Here is a 16,683-nt window from a genome sequence, read left to right on the forward strand (position 1 = left end):
GAGGATTCTGTTGGAGAGGAGGGGTCGTTTGAGGGAGGTTGGTAAGGGGTGGGGGGAGAGCTGGGAGCACCCCTGCTTGAGATGGCAAACCCTGAGGCCACCTACTGGGAGCAGACTCCAGGTGCTGTCACAGACAGGGCTCAGCACATCTCTCCCTCTGCTGTGGACCTGCAGTGGGGTCTCGGCATGGTGCTGAGCCTCAGTGTTCGCCCTAGAAACCAAGCAGTTTACTTGGACCATCTCCTGACAGCCTTGGCAGGGCCGACGTTCCAGCCCTCGAAGCATCTAGACTCCTAAGATGCCATGATTTACTTTGTGCATCCAGGCACGAAGCTTTGGGTGGGACCCTGGGGTGCCCCGGGGGTTGCCAGACCATGCCCCTGCTTCCTCTCTACCCCAGAGAGGATGGGAGCAAGACCAGGGTTAGGGTGCAGCCAGCTAGAAAATGGGGCCCCCACAGGAGCCTGTCTGCCCTTCCTTCAGGCACAGGCCGAATATTCAGAGGTCATGGGGACCCTGAGGGGTAGAACAGATTCTGTGGGGCGGTAGTCAGCTGGCATCGTTGAGTATAAGCTCTCGACAGCCCAGCAATATCCCAGCCTTTCTCAGCTGAGATGTTGGCCTGATCCTTACGAGGCCCCATCCGTCCCCTGGGCCAGAGAGGGTCAGCACGTTGGGAGAACACACGGCAGACCGGCTGTGCACCCAGCCGCACAGATTCCCAGCTGACCCTCCTCGGCTCCTCCCAGATACCTTCTGGCTCGCCCTCCCCACCTCTCTTTGCCCCCCCAGGGTCTACGGCTGCAGCCGCCAGGAACCCGTGGTGGAGGTCCTGGCGTCGGGCGCCGTCATGGCGGTGGTCTGGAAGAAGGGCCTACACAGCTACTACGACCCCTTCGTGCTCTCAGTGCAGCCCGTGGCCTTCCAGGGTGAGGGCTCGGGGTCCCGGGGGCGGGAGAGGGAGGGGGCGGACACTAAGGACGCACCCCCAGACATGCCCTTCACCTTCTTGGCTCCAGTTGGCGTGGGATGAGGGAAGGTTCTGGAAGAGCTGCTGCTCTCCACCCTGCTTCCCACATATGCCCCAGCCCGGCCCCCTTCCCTCTGTGCCAGTCCACTGCCCTCCCCTTCTCTGCCCCCCCGGATGCCGCCCACATCTTCCTCATTCCCTCTCCTGCTGTGCAATTTTCTTCCCTGACTTTGTCCTCGCCTGGCCTCCCTCCTCTCCCCGTTCTCGCCCTGGCTTTGTGTCTCCTCAGCCCCTCCCCGTCCCACTTCCCTTTGTGCCCACCCTGAGGACCTGAGATTCACCTCCAGACACGCGTCTCACACCCAGGGTGTCCCCAGCTCTGGGGAGCTGGGGGAGGCTCTCCCCAGGCTGCCCACAGCCCCTCCCCAGCCACCACTCTCCTGTTCCGGACCCCTCTCCAGATGCCCCCTCTCTCAGGAGAAGCACACTTACCTTTCCCGCCTGCTAGCTGTCCTGGGCATGGCCATGGCCTTGCCTCCAGGCAGGCAAAGCAACCCAGCAGTTTCCAGAGCTCTGCGTGGGGAGGGCTGTAAACAGGAGACCACATACACAGAGGGGCTGCTTTTCCCTCCTGCCCCCCCAACTCAGTTTCCTCCCCTTCTTCTGATGTTGACCCCCTCGGCCTCCTGGCAGTGGCCCAGGGCCCCAGGTGACCCCATTGCGGTGCTGGCTACCCTCTGGGGGGGGGTCCCTGGGATAAAGGAGGGGCCAGAGCTGGCTCAGTTCTCATGGGAGAGTCTGACACAGTTTTAGGGGGAAGGGAGCAAGGGGCTCTGGGGACCTTGACTCCATGGAGAGGGAGCAGGACAGCAGGGGACACTCCAGCTCCCCCACCCTTACCCTCTTGCTGTGGGACTTCGGTTGAGTCACCCCTCTTTCCTCTGAACCTCATCTTTTCAAAGGGTCCCAATTCTTCCTCCCCGAGGCCTGCGACTGAAGCTCCCACAGCCGCGAGTGTACTCAGTAACTGGCCCGACGCCACACGGCGCGTCAATAGCTCACATTTGCTGAGCCCTTACCACATACCAGACCCTCTGCGTGTTTTACGTCTGTTTCATTCTCTGAAGTACCCTCTGAGCTATGTACTGTTGCTGTCCCCATTTTGCAGAGGAGATACCTGAGGCTCAAGATCACACAGTCACACTCAAACACAAGGCCTACTGTTCAGGGACGGGGGTGGGGTGGGGTGCAGCTGCCCGCCACTGGCTGGGAAGAGCAGTGGGACTCGGCTGAGGGACCCTGTGTGACCACTGTTCTCTGAACCAGCCTGCGAGGTGAACCTGACCCTGGAGGGCCGGCTGGAGGCACAGGGTGTCCTCAGCACGCCGTACTTCCCCAGCTACTACTCACCCAGCACCCACTGCTCCTGGCATCTCAAGGTGAGCCCCGCACCCTGCCTGCCCCCCTCCCTGCTGTCAGCCCAGGGCACTCTAAGGCCCTCCGGGGGCCCTGGCTGGGAGGGGTCCACTGTCCTGCCTCTGATGAAGCGCTTGCAGGCTGAGCCTGGGATCAGATTCATCTGGGAGTGGGGATGGTGGGGGTGGCCAAGGCCTGGCTCTGTTGGGCACAACAGTGTGTAGAAGGTGGACTCAGCAGACCAGCCAGAGCCCACGGGCCACCCAGTGACCAGTTCCTCTCTCACAGGTGCCCTCCCTAGACTACGGCTTGGCCCTCTGGTTTGATGCCTATGCACTGAGGAGGCAGAAATATGACCTGCCGTGCACCCAGGGCCAGTGGACAATCCAGAACCGAAGGTACTACCCCCGTCACTGCCCACCTCTCCCTGCAGGTGCCCCCTTGGGAGCCCAAGCCCTGGACCTCAGAGGAGCAGCCCGGGAAGACCGCAGGGGCGGGGCTGCTCAGGCCTGTGGCCCCACCCTGTGACCCAGTCCCCGTCGCACCCCCGCCCTGGCCCCAGCTCCCCTCCTGCTTCCCAAAGGTCTCAGACACACCTTTGTCATTGGACAGCTTGGATGTGGACCCTAGTTAGAGGGAGATGGTTTCATTTGCTTGGGTGCTATCACCCCACTGGCTGGTACCCAAGCCCTTAGATGAAGTGATGCGGGAGCCGCAGGACCCAGTGGTGCTGAGCACCCTTCCCTGAGCCACCTCGGTGCAGCCGGAAGCCCCTTCCCTTGGCGTGCGCCTTGCTCTTGGCTAAAGTCAGGGGCTTCCCGGCTGGAAGGCTGCACGGCCAAGTCCAACACTTTTGCTAACCCGACCGCTTCCGCAGGTTGTTCGGTAACCAGGGTTACCCTGTGTCACCTGCATCTCCTGCGGGGCACCCACCCTGCTACCTGCCCTGCGTGTGGCTTCCCTGGTGACAAAGTATCTGGAGAAGAAGGGAGCCCCTTGGGGAGGTGGGCAGGACACAGTGAGGCCAGGTGACTCGAGGGGCCCTCCTCAGGTCTCTGTGGTGGCAGTTTGGTCAGTAGGATGAGACTGGTCTGTGACCGCTGGGGCGGGCCACCTGGGGCTGCTGGTCCTGACAGCCACCAAGGAGTCAAGTGGGCTGGGAGGTGGGGCAGCGGGAGAGGAGGAGACAAGGAGACATGCAAGGGAGAGGATATGCACGGTGGAGGGCTCACGTCCACGTGCTGCGTGGGGGCTCTGACAGAGAGCGAGGATGATGAAGGTGCAGGTGCCGGCCACAGTGCTGGGAGGCAGGGCTGGGAGGGGAGGGTCGCATGGAGGGGAGTGGGAGGGAGCCCTGCTGGGCAGACAGAGGCTCGGGGACAGAAGAAGCGTCTTGGAGTGGCCTTGTAGAGCCAGGAGAGCCCTCCCCACCTGGGATCTAAGAATGCCGAACAGAAGAAGGTCCTGTATCTAACAGCAGCCTGGCCCTCTGCCCTCCCTCCGACGCTGAGGTTCTGGGGGGCTGTGTAGGAGGCTGTCATTCTGATGCAAAGTCTGACTTCTTGGCTTCAGATTTTGAGTATCCAACATTCCCATAAACTACAGTCGAAGGTTCCCGAACTCTGGAATGCTTGGATTCTGGGGTTGGTGTCCACATTCACCGACACTCACACTTGGCTCTAGGTTGGCCCTGTTCAGAAGCATCAGTCAGACAGGGGTGACGGTCTGACAATGCTCTTTGACCCGTCATCATCCTTTCCAGGCCTTTTGAAATTTATCAGAGACAGTGATTAAAGGACAAAGAAGAAATGCAGGTGGTGTGACTGCAGACCCGTGCTGTTCGGGGGGTGCGGAGGGCATGAGTTCAGGCCCCTGGTTCTGGGGGTGACCCCAGATGCCGAGACTGGCACTGCGCTGTTTGGGGAGCAGAAGGCACCTTGTCCCACTGTTCCCAGCACGTAGGTGGCATCTCCGGGCATGACTGCCTTGGGCCTTCATGGAGTTCCCTTGGGGACCCCTTTCCCCCCGCCCGGGGCCTGGCCAGACTGAGGATAGCTGGGCCCACCCCTCGGGTTCAGGAGGTCACAGAGACCCTGACTGTGGCCCACGATTCAGTCCTTTGAATGATGGCCATGGGTTTTCCTGCCGCACTCCCCACCCCACAGCTGAATCCGATCTCGGGGAGGAGCTAGGAAGGAGCGAGAGGGGCCCTGGGTCTGATGTTCCTGTCCCAGACTCCCTGAGGCCATTCTGTGAGCCAGGGGCCCAGCCCTGGTCCCAGGCCCTCAGCTACACCGAGCCTGGTGTTGAGCACCGGTGTTCAGGTCATTGGCCCGATGGCCCGTGACGTCCAGGGAAACGCCATTCCGCTTCTTCGAGAAGGGAGTCGAGGCTCAGGGGGCTTAGGTGGTGCTCGGATGGGTCCACAGTCGGGGCCTCTCCCATGCCCAAGGCTATGAACAGCAGGACACGCGATGGCTACAGTGTGCTCCCTGCGGAGGGCCGTCCTCCTCCCTCCCAGATGCAGGGGGGGGGCGGGGGGCGGGCAAGGGGATGGGCCCTGGGGGGCTGGGGACATCAGGAGCTACCTGCGGGTTTTAAATGCGGAGCACGGTTGGAGACAGCCTTAACCACGAAGGATGCTCCCCTGATGGCGGCACCTCAGGCACAGTGAAAGAAATGGGTCAGAGTGGGGCTCCCTCTCCCAGTGTCCAAAAGAACCACCGAGCTACGGAAAGTGCGAGCAGAACTGGCCAACCCTCCCCCGTCGTGTGGGTGGGGAAACAGAGGCCTGGACAGGTCTAAGGACTCCGCCTCTTGTCCTTATCTTTCTGCCTTGAAGTGGTAGGGAGGGACCTCGGGGGTGTAGCCAGGTGGTGGGTGGGGCGGGGACCGGGAGGCCCCCTGCCTATCTTCCCGCACCCCTCCCTCCTCATGGGGGCCACCTGGTTTCCTCATGTAACTCTGGGGATGCCCCCTTCCTCGTCCGTAAAACAAGGGATGAGTCCAGCCAAGGGCCCCAACTTTAAAAAATTTTTTTTTAAATTTGTAGTTATTGATTTGAGAGAGAGGAAGAGAGAGAAACATTGATTCGCTTTCCAAAAATTTGTGCATTCATTCATTGGCTGATTCTTGCATGTGCCCTGACCAGGGATGGAACCTACATCCATGGTATGTTGGGATCATGCTCTAACTGACTGAGCTTCCTGGCCAGGGCCCCGACTTGTTATTATTTACCCACCAGATAAATGCACCCAGTGTGCTGTGTTTTTCAGTTCCTGGTGAAATGTCACTGTAGAAAGAGCTTACGTGTGGAAACCCAGAACAGGGTTCAAATCCTGGCTCCTCTGCTGCCTGCTCAGCCAGGACTCACCTCTCCCAGCTGACTCATCTGGACAGTGGGCATGAAACAGATCCCCACCCAGGAGAGACTAAACGAGATGATGGATCTTGCAGGCCACTGGTTCCTGCAGGCCTGGGAAAAGCTCCGGAAGGCACCAACCACAAATTCATACCTGGCTGCTGACCCTGTGCCGGGCGGGCCCCAAGCTAAGGGGTTTGGTGCCTTTTCCTTTATCCTCTGCAACCCGGTGAGGAAGCAGGTCCTGGCACTGCCTTCCTGGACCATGGAGGAGCCTGAGGCACAGAGAGGCCGGGTCACTTCCACAAAGGCACCCTGCTTGTCAGGGGGGAAGCCAGAGTTGAGCACAGGGTCTGATCCAGCCCCCTCGTGAGGGTTGCATACACGTGCACACACATGCCCGTGTATCCATTATCATCTCCTTTAGTCCGTGCAGGCGTGTGTGCGCATGCCAGTGCTGGAGCTCATGAGATTCTTCCCGCAGAGGCTCTGTGCTGCCCCACCAGCTGTGCACCCTCCCGGTGGCTCCCAACCCACCCGCTGGTTGGCATCCCGACAAGGGACTGACAGTGTCTGTGGCTCTCGTCAGTTCCAAGAGCATCCTGCAAAGTCCCATCTCTGTTTTCTCAGACCTCCACTGGGGTCCTGGGGTCCCGGGGTCCCCAGTGGAGACTTCCGTCCCCTTCCCGTAGGCTCTGCCCGTGAGTGAGTGTGGAAGGGAAGGCAGAGGCGTGCGTGCCTCTGACCTGTGTGTGCACCGGACAGGCTGCTTCCTCTGGTTATGATCTTCTTTGATAACGATCGTCCTATGTAGATGCCGGGAAATTCTTTGAGTGAGCATTTGTTGGAAAATCTGCTTGTGTGGGTGGCAAAGATGCGAGACGTCTGGGGAAGGGTGTAGATTTCCAGGCATGGGGTTTGTAGGCAGGGGGAGGCATGACCGTTGGACCCAGAGTGACCACTGGTGAGGAACAACACAGGGTGAATCGAAGAGAGGGAGCCTTGCCCCTCAGGTGCCAGCAAAGTGAGCAGGAAAGGCTGGCCTGGCTTCCCGTCACTGTCCAGGCACCACTGGGTCTACTGCCTCACTCTGCTGAGCCCTTTCTGCCTCCCCCACCCACCTCCCTGCTTTCTACCCAGCTTCTCCTGGTGCCCACCTGACTCTGGCTGAGGCCTGATGCCCTCTGAGTGTCCCAGAGGCAGGGGAGGGACTGGCCTCCAGGGATCCAGCCACCAGCTGCTTGGTTTCGCAGAACCCAGTCTGGCTGGGCGTCGCCGAGGCAAGGCTTCCCCCTTTCCGGGAACCTGCCTCTCGCCAGCTTCCTCTCCTGTGATGTCACTGTTCTTGTGATCTAACCATTTCTACTGCTCCCCTATGGATAGGCACACGCAGGCTCCTCAGGCCTGCCAGAGCCCCTGCTGGCCTGGCCCTCTGCTCATGGGGGTGGGGGGCTCTCTGCTCTGTGGAGTCCCGGGGTGTCAGCACAGCCTGCAGCCACCCAGGCCCACTGAATCCAGCCCAGTGGCAGAACCTGTGCTGGGCGCTCCGGCTGCTGCCCCAGATGAACTCAGCCCGACCACATCAGCAGCTGGCTTCCAAAGAAGTCATCTTGTCATGTATTCCTTAAAACCTCCCACAAGGGAGATAACATCGCCCCGTTTCACAGATGTGACGACTGAAGCTTGCTGAGGTTGAGCCCTGTGCCCAGGGTCACACAGCTGCCTCATGTGGCAAAGCTGGGCCTGGAACTCAGCTCTGTAGCTCCAGGTCCAGGGCTCTGGCCACCACGTGAGAGGCTGCTGACCTCCTTTCTTTACTGCTTGCATCCTCTGACCCTCCTTCCTATTTAACTGGTTTCGAGGGAAGGGGATGTATCCATCCATCTTCCTTCCTTCCTTCTTCCACCGCCCTTCCATCTACCCATCCATCCATCTTCCCACACTTCCTTTCTTCTACTTGCTCACTCACTTGCTCATCTAGCCATCCATTCATTCACCCATCCATCATTCACCCACCCTTCCCCCTCCATCCGTCTATCCACCCATCCATCTACCCACCCTTCATCCACCCACCCATCCACTCTTCCTTGAATTCCTCCCTGTGTGGAGTGGTTGATAGGCAAGACGGCTGACAGGGTCCTTGCTTACCACCTGAGACAAGAAGGAAGAATCCCCAAATCCAGAGGAGTGAGAAAGTAAGGCAGACCACAGTGCAAAAGCATGCTTCAGAGCTTTGAGGCTGAGATGAGAGGGGGCTTCACAGCCTTCAGACTTCTGAGCTCCTTCGAGAGGGCTTGTTGGGGAGGAGGTGGCTTTGGTGGTGGGGAGGAATCAGAGAGCTAGAGCATGCACAGCCTCCCCCAGAAGGCTCTGCAGCAGAAACCAGAGATGCAGATGCACAAAGGGGACGGGGGTGCGTAGTTCCATGAGGCAGGCTGCTTGGAGGTGGCGGGACAGGTGGCGACCAGGTGAGCAGGACCACACGCGCACTGCCGAATTCAGACGGCCTCAAAACACCAGCCAGCATTTCTGGGCTTATTTTCCACGAGAAACAAGAATCTAGATTATGATGTGAAATCAGCTAGCAACTAAATTTGGAGAAAAAATTAACATTGCATAGACTAAACAGACCATCTTTACGTTGAGAACTCGGCTGAGTAACCAGATCGCAGGCTCTGCCCTGAATTCTTGTCTGGCTACCTGCTGACCGAGAGAGACTTGTCCCAGGAATTCTGCCACTCCGCCCCTGCCCCAGGCCTCTGGGGGAGAATCCAGTGCTGCCCAGGCCGAGCCAGTAGCTGGTCCTGGAATTCACTCTCCACTCCAGTTGTCAACACATCCTGTCTGCAGGTGCTGGTACCTTGGGGCCCCTGGCCAAGGCTTGGAGCGAGCATGCAGCCCTTGAATTATTTTAGACTGGAGCGTTTCCACTCCCCTCCAACCTGGTTCTGGCTCCTTCCTGTCACACCATCTCCAGGGACAGTGGGGAGGCAGCCCCCCATGTCCTTGAATCTTCAGATGTTTAGGGATGCACTTGATTCCTCCTTCACCTTCACCCCGGCCCAGGATTTCCCAGGCTCTTCCGTTGGCTCCCCAGGGTGGTTTTCTGGGGATTACAGACCCTCATAACATTTGTTTATCCACTTTAAAAACAAGGACAAAATCCCCTTCTTTCCTTAAAGACCAGAAGGGCCAGGCTTGCTCGGGGGTGCCCCCTAGTGGCGCCTTCTCCCCGGGCTGTAAAAATCCTAGCAGCGGTTCTCAAAAGTGTCCACTTCAACATCCCTTGACACTTTAAAAAATTTTTGTGCACCCCAAGGAGTTTGTATACAGGTTACATAATCTATGTTACGGCATTATAAGTTAAAGCTGAGAAATTTTTAAGTATTTATCGACTCCTTTAAAATAATAACAGACCCATTACATTTTAACATTAAAAAAAAATTGTATTTTCCCAAACTAGTAACTTTGGTGAGAAAATTAACGCCACTTTATACTTTGGCAACTTGCTTTAATAACTGGGTTAGTAGACCGCAACTGGACCCCCCCACATTTGCTCCTGCATTTAATCAGTTAACCCTCTCATGCATCATGCAGTCTCTGGACAATTCCACTGTGCTCTTCTTGTGAGTCAAAACGCCAGGTGATTGCTGAGCTTTATTAAGAAAATTACTGTTACTTTGGACCCCAGGGGTCCCCAGAGCCCACTCTGAGAGTTATTTGTTGGTGTGCGGGCAAGAACACGGTCACTGCGCCCAGTCCGCATAGGGAGGCCACCCCTTGGGCCAGGTCTGTGGGCACAGGTGGGGACGTGTGGGCTCAGCCCCTGAAGCCCCAGTTGCCTTGAGAGTCGGGGCCACCTCCCCCCGCCGCCGCCGCCCCCCGCCCTCCAGCAGGCTGGAGGGTCCTCCTGGGCCCCGAGGAGGCTGGGTTCTGGCCTCGGGACCAAGTCCCCTCTCCCAGGGCGGAGGTGCTTCAAGAACCCGGGAATGCCTGTGTGATGCGGCCTCTGGAGGCTGCAGCTGTGCTCGGCCCCCGCCCCACGCTGTGAGATGTTCCCGTAGCCCCAAAGCTCGTCCTCAGTTTTCATTGGTTAACTCGCTGATTAACTCAGTTAGGTGCCTAGCACGTTCTAGAAGTTCTGAGGAAGCACCTGGTCCCCCGGAGAACCAGGTGACCTGCTGGGGTGGGCGGGCGTGTTCCCAGCATGCCGTGGGGCACTCCCACCTGCTCTCTTGACTGCCTCTGACCTGCTCAGCTGTAGCCTTTCTACCTCTCTTTGGAGCGCTTTGTGCCGGTCTTCTGGGTGTGTTTCCCTGCTCGGTGGAGGTGCTCCTGTTGGCGCGGTGAGGGGGCACGCCTGAGAACATCGCGTCTGTTCCGGGACTGTTCCGCCTGGGAAGGCGGGAACCCCACGCGGCTCCTTGGGGAGGGTCCCGATGCTCTGGGGGTGTGGCTTCACCCGACCCGTGGAAGTGCGCCCACGTGCTTTGTGAGGGGCGGTCCGCCCAGATCTGTGCGGGATGAGCTCGCTGCGCCCCAGCTTTGGAGGTGGGAGGACTGCCTCCTGCTCAGTGGGGAAAACTCTGCTGCTCTGCGGGGGCCTCCTTCCTGCTGTGGGAAACAGGGGCATCTTCTTGGGAGGGAGGGTGCCCAGCAGGGGTTGGGGGTGCTCCCACCTCTGGGGGACGGTCCCACCAGGTGTGACCACGCACAGAGAAGGAGCTTCCCACCCATCAGCACTGTGCTGTTGGTCCTGGAGCAGGGCCGGCGCCTCCGGCATGCCCAGAGCGTCACAGGAAGACCACCAGGGCTATGGGGGGGGGGGTGTCTCTGTGTGAAGGACCGTGCAGAAGCAGGAGTGTGCTGCCTTCTCCCCCCACAGAGTACAGGGGGCACCCTGTCCTGTCCACAGAGAGCAGAACAGCCAGGACTTCAGCCGCCGCACACACATTGCAGCCTTTTTGCCAGATTTCAGGCCAGCAGAGAACAAATAGCCCTTCTTTTATCAGGGAGGAAAGGGAGGCCCAGAGAAAACTGTGGCTTGCTAGGTAATGGGGACTTCCAGACTTTGAAGTGTATCCTGCAGGCAATGGGGAGTCATTGAAGGTGTCTGAGCACAGGTGTGGTGCAGCCGGGCTGCGCTCTGGAAGACAGATGACCCCCGGGGGGTGAGTGGTCGCCAAGCGGCCGCCTGAGGGAAAGTCAAGACAGAGGAGGTGGGGGTGGAGGTGTAGCCCGTCCTCACTCTCTGGCTGCCCTGTCCTTGACCTGTCTGCACCAGGGCCCAGGCTGTCCCGCCCCGGGGACAGCCCTGCTCGACCCTGAGACTCTCTCCTGTCACCCCTAGGCTGTGTGGCCTGCGCACCCTGCAGCCCTATGTGGAGAGGATCCCCGTGGTGGCCAGTGCCGGCATCACCATCAACTTCACCTCCCAGACCTCGCTCACCGGGCCCGGCGTGCAGACACACTACAGCTTGTACAACCAGTCAGACCGTGAGTACGGGCGGGCCAGGGGTGAGGGAGGCATCCCCGCGGCGCCTCAGCCTCTTCCGGCCTCTTTGCCACCCCCGGGAGCACCAAGAGGCTCGACGAAGGGAGTGTGTGTATGCACAGGCACACTTGTGCTTGTGTACCACACACACAGTTTTGTGTGTACCCACACATGCAAAGCAGTCACGCATGTTCACTCAGTGTACACACCCGTACACACTGTATGCATGCTGTATGCACATGCCTGGACATGGGTGTCCACGCGGACCATGCACATACCATGTGTACATGTGGCTACACGTGTAGTACAGACGCTGTGTCTGCATGTGTTTTCATGGTGACATGTCCTGATGGCACCTCCCCTGCCCCAGCCTGCCCCGGAGAGTTCCTCTGCTCTGTGAATGGACTCTGTGTGCCTTCCTGCGACGGGGTCAAGGACTGCCCCAATGGCCTGGACGAGAGAAACTGTGGTGAGCAGTCCGCCCGTCATGCCCCTCCTGCCCCCTCGCCTTCTCCACACTAAGCCGAGTCCTCCCTTGGGAGTAAAGGCCCTGTTAGCAGCACCCAGGAAGTGGGGATCTCTGTGTCCAGACTGCAAGGCAGAGATACCGAGTGGGAAAGGGGTCCCCCAGGACCACCCCATGGAACAGTGGTAGAGAAAGCTGGGGCCAGGGCTCCTGACCCCCAGCTCAGGGCTTCTCCCCACCAGCCCATCATCCCAGCCTCTGTCTCGGCCGTCCACCCAAGAAGGAGCAGAGCAGGCGAGGGCGGGACCAGGAAGGAGAGGCATTCATCAGAGGCAGGCAGGTCCTATGTGTCCAAGACGAGAATCCTCCGTCTCCATCCCTTGAACAGGCCCCTCACTCCTCCTCTGGGGTTCAGGCTGGAGACGGGACTTGTGGTCATCACTGCCCAGGCCTGCAGAAGGGGCTCAGGGACCTGCTGTTCCCCAAGCCTGGGCTTTCTGAATTGGTCCAGTGTTATCTCCCCCGACCTACCTCCTCCCCGTCCCATCAGAGTCTTCCGTGTGCGGGGCGAGAGGCTGCAGGGCAGGGAGATGCACCTTCCCCTGGGAGGATTCTGCCTGGTGCTGGGGAAGGCGTCCAGTTCTGGCTGAGCCAGATGACCTTGGACAAGACGCTTCATTTCTGTTTTCATCGAGGAACTAGGGCAGGTCCCCAGGCTGCTGGGACACTCGAGTGTGAAGCACCTGAGGGAGATGTGAGGGCGACACACGTATTCCACAGGCGTCGCCGAGGCCCAGCCTGTTCCGTGGGCGCCCTCCTACCTGCCCCTCTGTGTCCCCACAGTTTGCAGAGCCACATTCCAGTGCCAAGAGGACAGCACGTGCATCTCCCTGTCCAGGGTCTGTGACGGGCAGCCTGACTGTGTCAACGGCACTGACGAAGAGCAGTGCTGGGAAGGTAGGCCGGGTGCGGCCAGGTGTCCGGTTGGCCACCAGGGAACGGGTCTCGCCAGACAAGCCAGCCCTTGGCCTGCTTCTTTGGCAAAGGTTTCTGCTCTTGTGTTCAGACACTGACTAACCTAGCTGCGTGTACGCCGTGTCCATCAGCCTATCCATCCATCCATCCACCCACCCACCTTCCGGTCTCGACAACCAGAACTTGAGTGTACGTCCGCTCCATCAGACTGTCCAATTTATCCATTCACCAGCCTGTCCAATCACGTGTCCCTGTCCACTCAGCCATCAATCTACCCATTTACTGGTTTGCCCCCCTCCCATCTGTGCATCTGTTGTTCCATCGTCCATCCGTGCATCCTCGAGTGCATGTGCACACACATCCATCCGCTGATCTCGCCAACTACCTGTCTGTCTGTCGGTCTTTACATTCACTCAGCTATCCATCCGTCCAGCCGCTTGCCCATCTTCCTGCTGGACCATCAGTTCACCCATCTGTTGGCCCGCCAAGTTTCCTATATGTGTCCATTAGTTTAGCCAGCTATCTATCCATCCAACTAACTGACCAACCAACCAACACTTGCCAGCTACCCGGTGATGAGAGAGGCAGGAGGAGAAGCGGGAGTAAAGATGTCAGAGATGTGGCCCCTGTCCTCTGGGGATTGTCTGTTAGTAGGAACACAGGATGGGCGACTCTCTCTGCCCAAAGCCTCCTGGACGTGATGTCCAGTAGCTTGGGGAGCCTGGAGGTGAGGAGAGACCAGGTCGGGGGGGCTTCCTAGAGGAGGCAGGCTTTGCACTGGGCCTTGAAGAGAAGTAACATTCAAATAGGTGGGAGGGAAGGAGACCAGGCGAAAACCAGGTGGTGGAGCAGAAGGGCCTTCGTGGAGAAGGCAGGGAGGGGCGGGACCTGGGGGACCGCCAGGCGAAGTGTGCAGCCTTCGTCTGATGGGAAAGGCGCAGCCCTGTGGCCAGGGGCCCCAGGCTGAGAGGGGAGACCCAGCCTTGCTCTCAACAGAGCAGTCAGGTTCGGGGCGAAGGGACATAGCCTGGGAAACACTGAAGGGGTCTCAGGGAACCTCCATTATGACCAGGAGACCCTTCACCGGTCACCTCCTGGCCTCTTCCAGCCTTCATCTCCCCTGGGCCTTGATTTGGAGGCTTCCTTGGGCTCAAGGGCCCACCTCTGTGCCCTGCCCCACCCCCTCTATCCCAGGGGTGCCCTGTGGGACATTCACCTTCCAGTGTGAGGACCGAAGCTGCGTGAAGAAGCCCAACCCGCGGTGCGATGGGCGGTCGGACTGCAGGGACGGCTCCGATGAGCAGGACTGCGGTGAGCCCGCCCTGCGCCGGGCTGCCCTGGGCTCTGACACTGTGGGGTGGGCAGGATACCCTCTCCCTGCACCAGGCTCCAGAGCGTGGGAGGGAGGGAGGGAGGTGCCCACACCCGGAGGCTGGAGGGCAAGCTCACCGTGTGTCCGTCCGTCTCTGTCCCACCTCCGGCCCTCCCTCTGCCCTCCGTTCGTTCTTTCCCTCCGTGTCTTCCTTGCTTCCCTCCCTCCCTCCCCTTCCCCGTCTGCCTCACTGGCTTCCCTCCTGCCCCTCTGTCCCTGCCCCTCCTGGCCCTCTCCTCCCACCTGCAGACTGTGGCCTCCAGGGCCCCTCGGGCCGCATCGTGGGCGGGGCTGTGTCCTCGGAGGGTGAATGGCCGTGGCAGGCCAGCCTCCAGGTCCGGGGCCGACACATCTGTGGGGGGGCCCTCATCGCCGACCGCTGGGTGATTACAGCCGCCCACTGCTTCCAGGAGGACAGGTGAGGGGAGGGGATGGGGACAGAGACTGTAAATGCTGGGGCAGGGACGGCCGTAGCAGGGAGGGCCTGTGTCCCCAAGCTGTAAGCAGACAGAGGGAAGGCTGGCGAGGCCCCCCTGAACACGGCTGCCCCCGCCGTTGGGTTCAGTCCTGGCCCCACCACAGACCTGCTCCGAGGCCCCGGACTCTCCTTTTGGGGCCTCACTTGAAGTTGGGTCAGTAGCTCACTCCTTCCTTCACACGCGCATCCACGCAGCGACGTTCGTGGTGCTCCTGCTATGTGCCAGGGGCTGAGCTTCTCACCGGGTCCAGCGGGGAGCAGCATGGCCCGGTCTGGTCCAGGCCACGGCCCCCCTCCTCCGGGCGTGCCTCCAGGAGGGGACAGCGCACTGACCCTTCTGCGTCTGCAAGGCGGTGGGCTCACAGGGCCACCCAGCCCTGTCTTCTGGGCCCCCGGCTCTGCCCCCAGCACAGCTACCTCCTCTTCTGTCCTGGGTCTACACAGTCCCCGACCAAAGGCTCCGCACCACCACGGCACCCCTCCCCTCACCCCAGAGGCAGACAGCAAGCCTCAGTGGGCTGGACGAATCCTCGGCCACTGCCCGGCCACACCGGCACCATCGCCCCTGGTCCCCCCAGCAGCCCGGCGCCCGGGGACTCTTTCTGAGGGCGGTCTGACCACCTCAGTCTCACTCCATCCCTGGCTCCCCTCTGCCCTCAAGGTAGAGAATGGCCAGATGCTGCCTTGCCCGGTCAGTCTGCCGAGTCCTCCACACTCCGCTCCCCTCTCAGTGAGGACTGACGGGTCTCAGCAAGTCCACGGCAGCCCCGCCTGTGAAGCACCCACATAAGAAGGAAGGGATACTTGTCATGTGTGCTGATTTTTTTTACCTACGGCTTATTACACTCCCCAGAAACATGCGTAGAAGATGCTGTTCCCATCTCACAGATGAGGAGACTGAGGCTGAGAGAGGCGCACACACATCTAGGAAGGGGTGGAGCTCGGGCTGGGTCCAGGCAGGTGGGCCCTAGGGAGGACAGTGAACACTGTGCCTGTGCCAGTGACCCGGCCTTCCAGAGCAGGGAAGGAGGGCACAGGTGTGGGGGACAGTGCCCCAGGTGCGGAAGCCGGCCGCTCTAAGGGTCTGGCGTGGTGGAGGCAGCTGCTGAGCAGGACGCCTCCCCGCCCCCAGCATGGCCCTGCCGGCGCTGTGGACCGTGTTCCTGGGCAAGGTGTGGCAGAGCTCCCGCTGGCCCGGCGAGGTGTCCTTCAAGGTGAGCCGCCTGTTCCTGCACCCGTACCACGAAGAGGACAGCCATGACTACGACGTGGCCCTGCTGCAGCTGGACCACCCCGTGGTGCGCTCGGCCGCCGTGCGCCCCGTCTGCCTGCCTGCGCGCTCCCACCTCTTCGAGCCGGGCCTGCACTGCTGGATCACGGGCTGGGGCGCCCTGCGCGAGGGCGGTGAGCGGGCCTGCAGGGCAGGGAGCGGGGTGCCTGTAGATCCTGGGATTAAGGGTTGGATTTCACAGGAAAAAGAACCACCACCACGGGCCCCCTGCCTGCCTGGCTCTTCCCTTCTTCCCGGAAGGGCATTTAAGGAGAACTGTCCCGGAAGTTTACCTTGGGGCACACATGGGATAAAGGGGCAGACCGGGCACCCCACTACCCCACAGGCAAGCTCCGCCTCTGCTGCCTGGACTGTAGGGCAACGTGTGTGTGTGTGTGTGTGTGTGTGTGTGTGTGTGTGTGTGTGTGTGTCGGGGTAGGGGAAGCTCCTCGTTAAGGCTGGGTGGTGGGGGAAGGAGATTCCATTTAATCCACCCAGTAGTCCCAGGGTGGGTTTTATGACCCCATTTTATGGATGGGGAAACGAGGTTCAGGGACAGTTACGGTTGCTCAAAGACAGGCAGCCAGAGTGGGCTGGAGCAGACACGGGAACTCGGGGCGGCCGGAGCCCCCACTGTTCCTGCCACTGCCTCTCAGAAACGGGGCGCTTCTCCCCTTCCTGCCTAACCTGACTGGGGCCCGATGTCCCTGGAGGCCACCTCTCAGTTCCATGAACACAGGCCTGGGCTGGCCGACTACGGCCACGCTCTCTGTCCTTCGTGGTGGTGGCTCTGTCCTGTCCGAGGGGTTGGCGGAGGACAGTGGTTAAGCAAGGATCGGTTCCCTGGTCCACGCATTCACTCAGAGACACTGATGTGCACC

The 16,683-nt window shown here is 60.2% G+C and overlaps 1 protein-coding gene across 2 annotated transcripts in view; it reads left to right on the top strand.

The window, feature by feature from the left end:
• Nucleotides 1–16,683, top strand: part of TMPRSS6 (transmembrane serine protease 6) — a 33,990-nt gene that overhangs the window by 15,119 nt on the left and 2,188 nt on the right. For both annotated transcript variants that reach the window (XM_037160403.2, XM_037160404.2), the window contains exons 8-16: nucleotides 793–929; nucleotides 2,297–2,409; nucleotides 2,675–2,784; nucleotides 11,098–11,243; nucleotides 11,612–11,710; nucleotides 12,551–12,664; nucleotides 13,877–13,993; nucleotides 14,304–14,472; nucleotides 15,665–15,936. In XM_037160403.2, coding sequence (XP_037016298.2) covers nucleotides 793–929; nucleotides 2,297–2,409; nucleotides 2,675–2,784; nucleotides 11,098–11,243; nucleotides 11,612–11,710; nucleotides 12,551–12,664; nucleotides 13,877–13,993; nucleotides 14,304–14,472; nucleotides 15,665–15,936 — 1,277 coding nt within the window. The remainder of the gene's footprint in view (nucleotides 1–792; nucleotides 930–2,296; nucleotides 2,410–2,674; nucleotides 2,785–11,097; nucleotides 11,244–11,611; nucleotides 11,711–12,550; nucleotides 12,665–13,876; nucleotides 13,994–14,303; nucleotides 14,473–15,664; nucleotides 15,937–16,683) is intronic.

The sequence above is a fragment of the Artibeus jamaicensis genome, unplaced genomic scaffold (assembly GCF_021234435.1).
Source record: "Artibeus jamaicensis isolate MK-2021 breed Jamaican fruit bat unplaced genomic scaffold, CSHL_Jam_final contig_233, whole genome shotgun sequence".
NCBI lineage: Eukaryota > Metazoa > Chordata > Mammalia > Chiroptera > Phyllostomidae > Artibeus > Artibeus jamaicensis.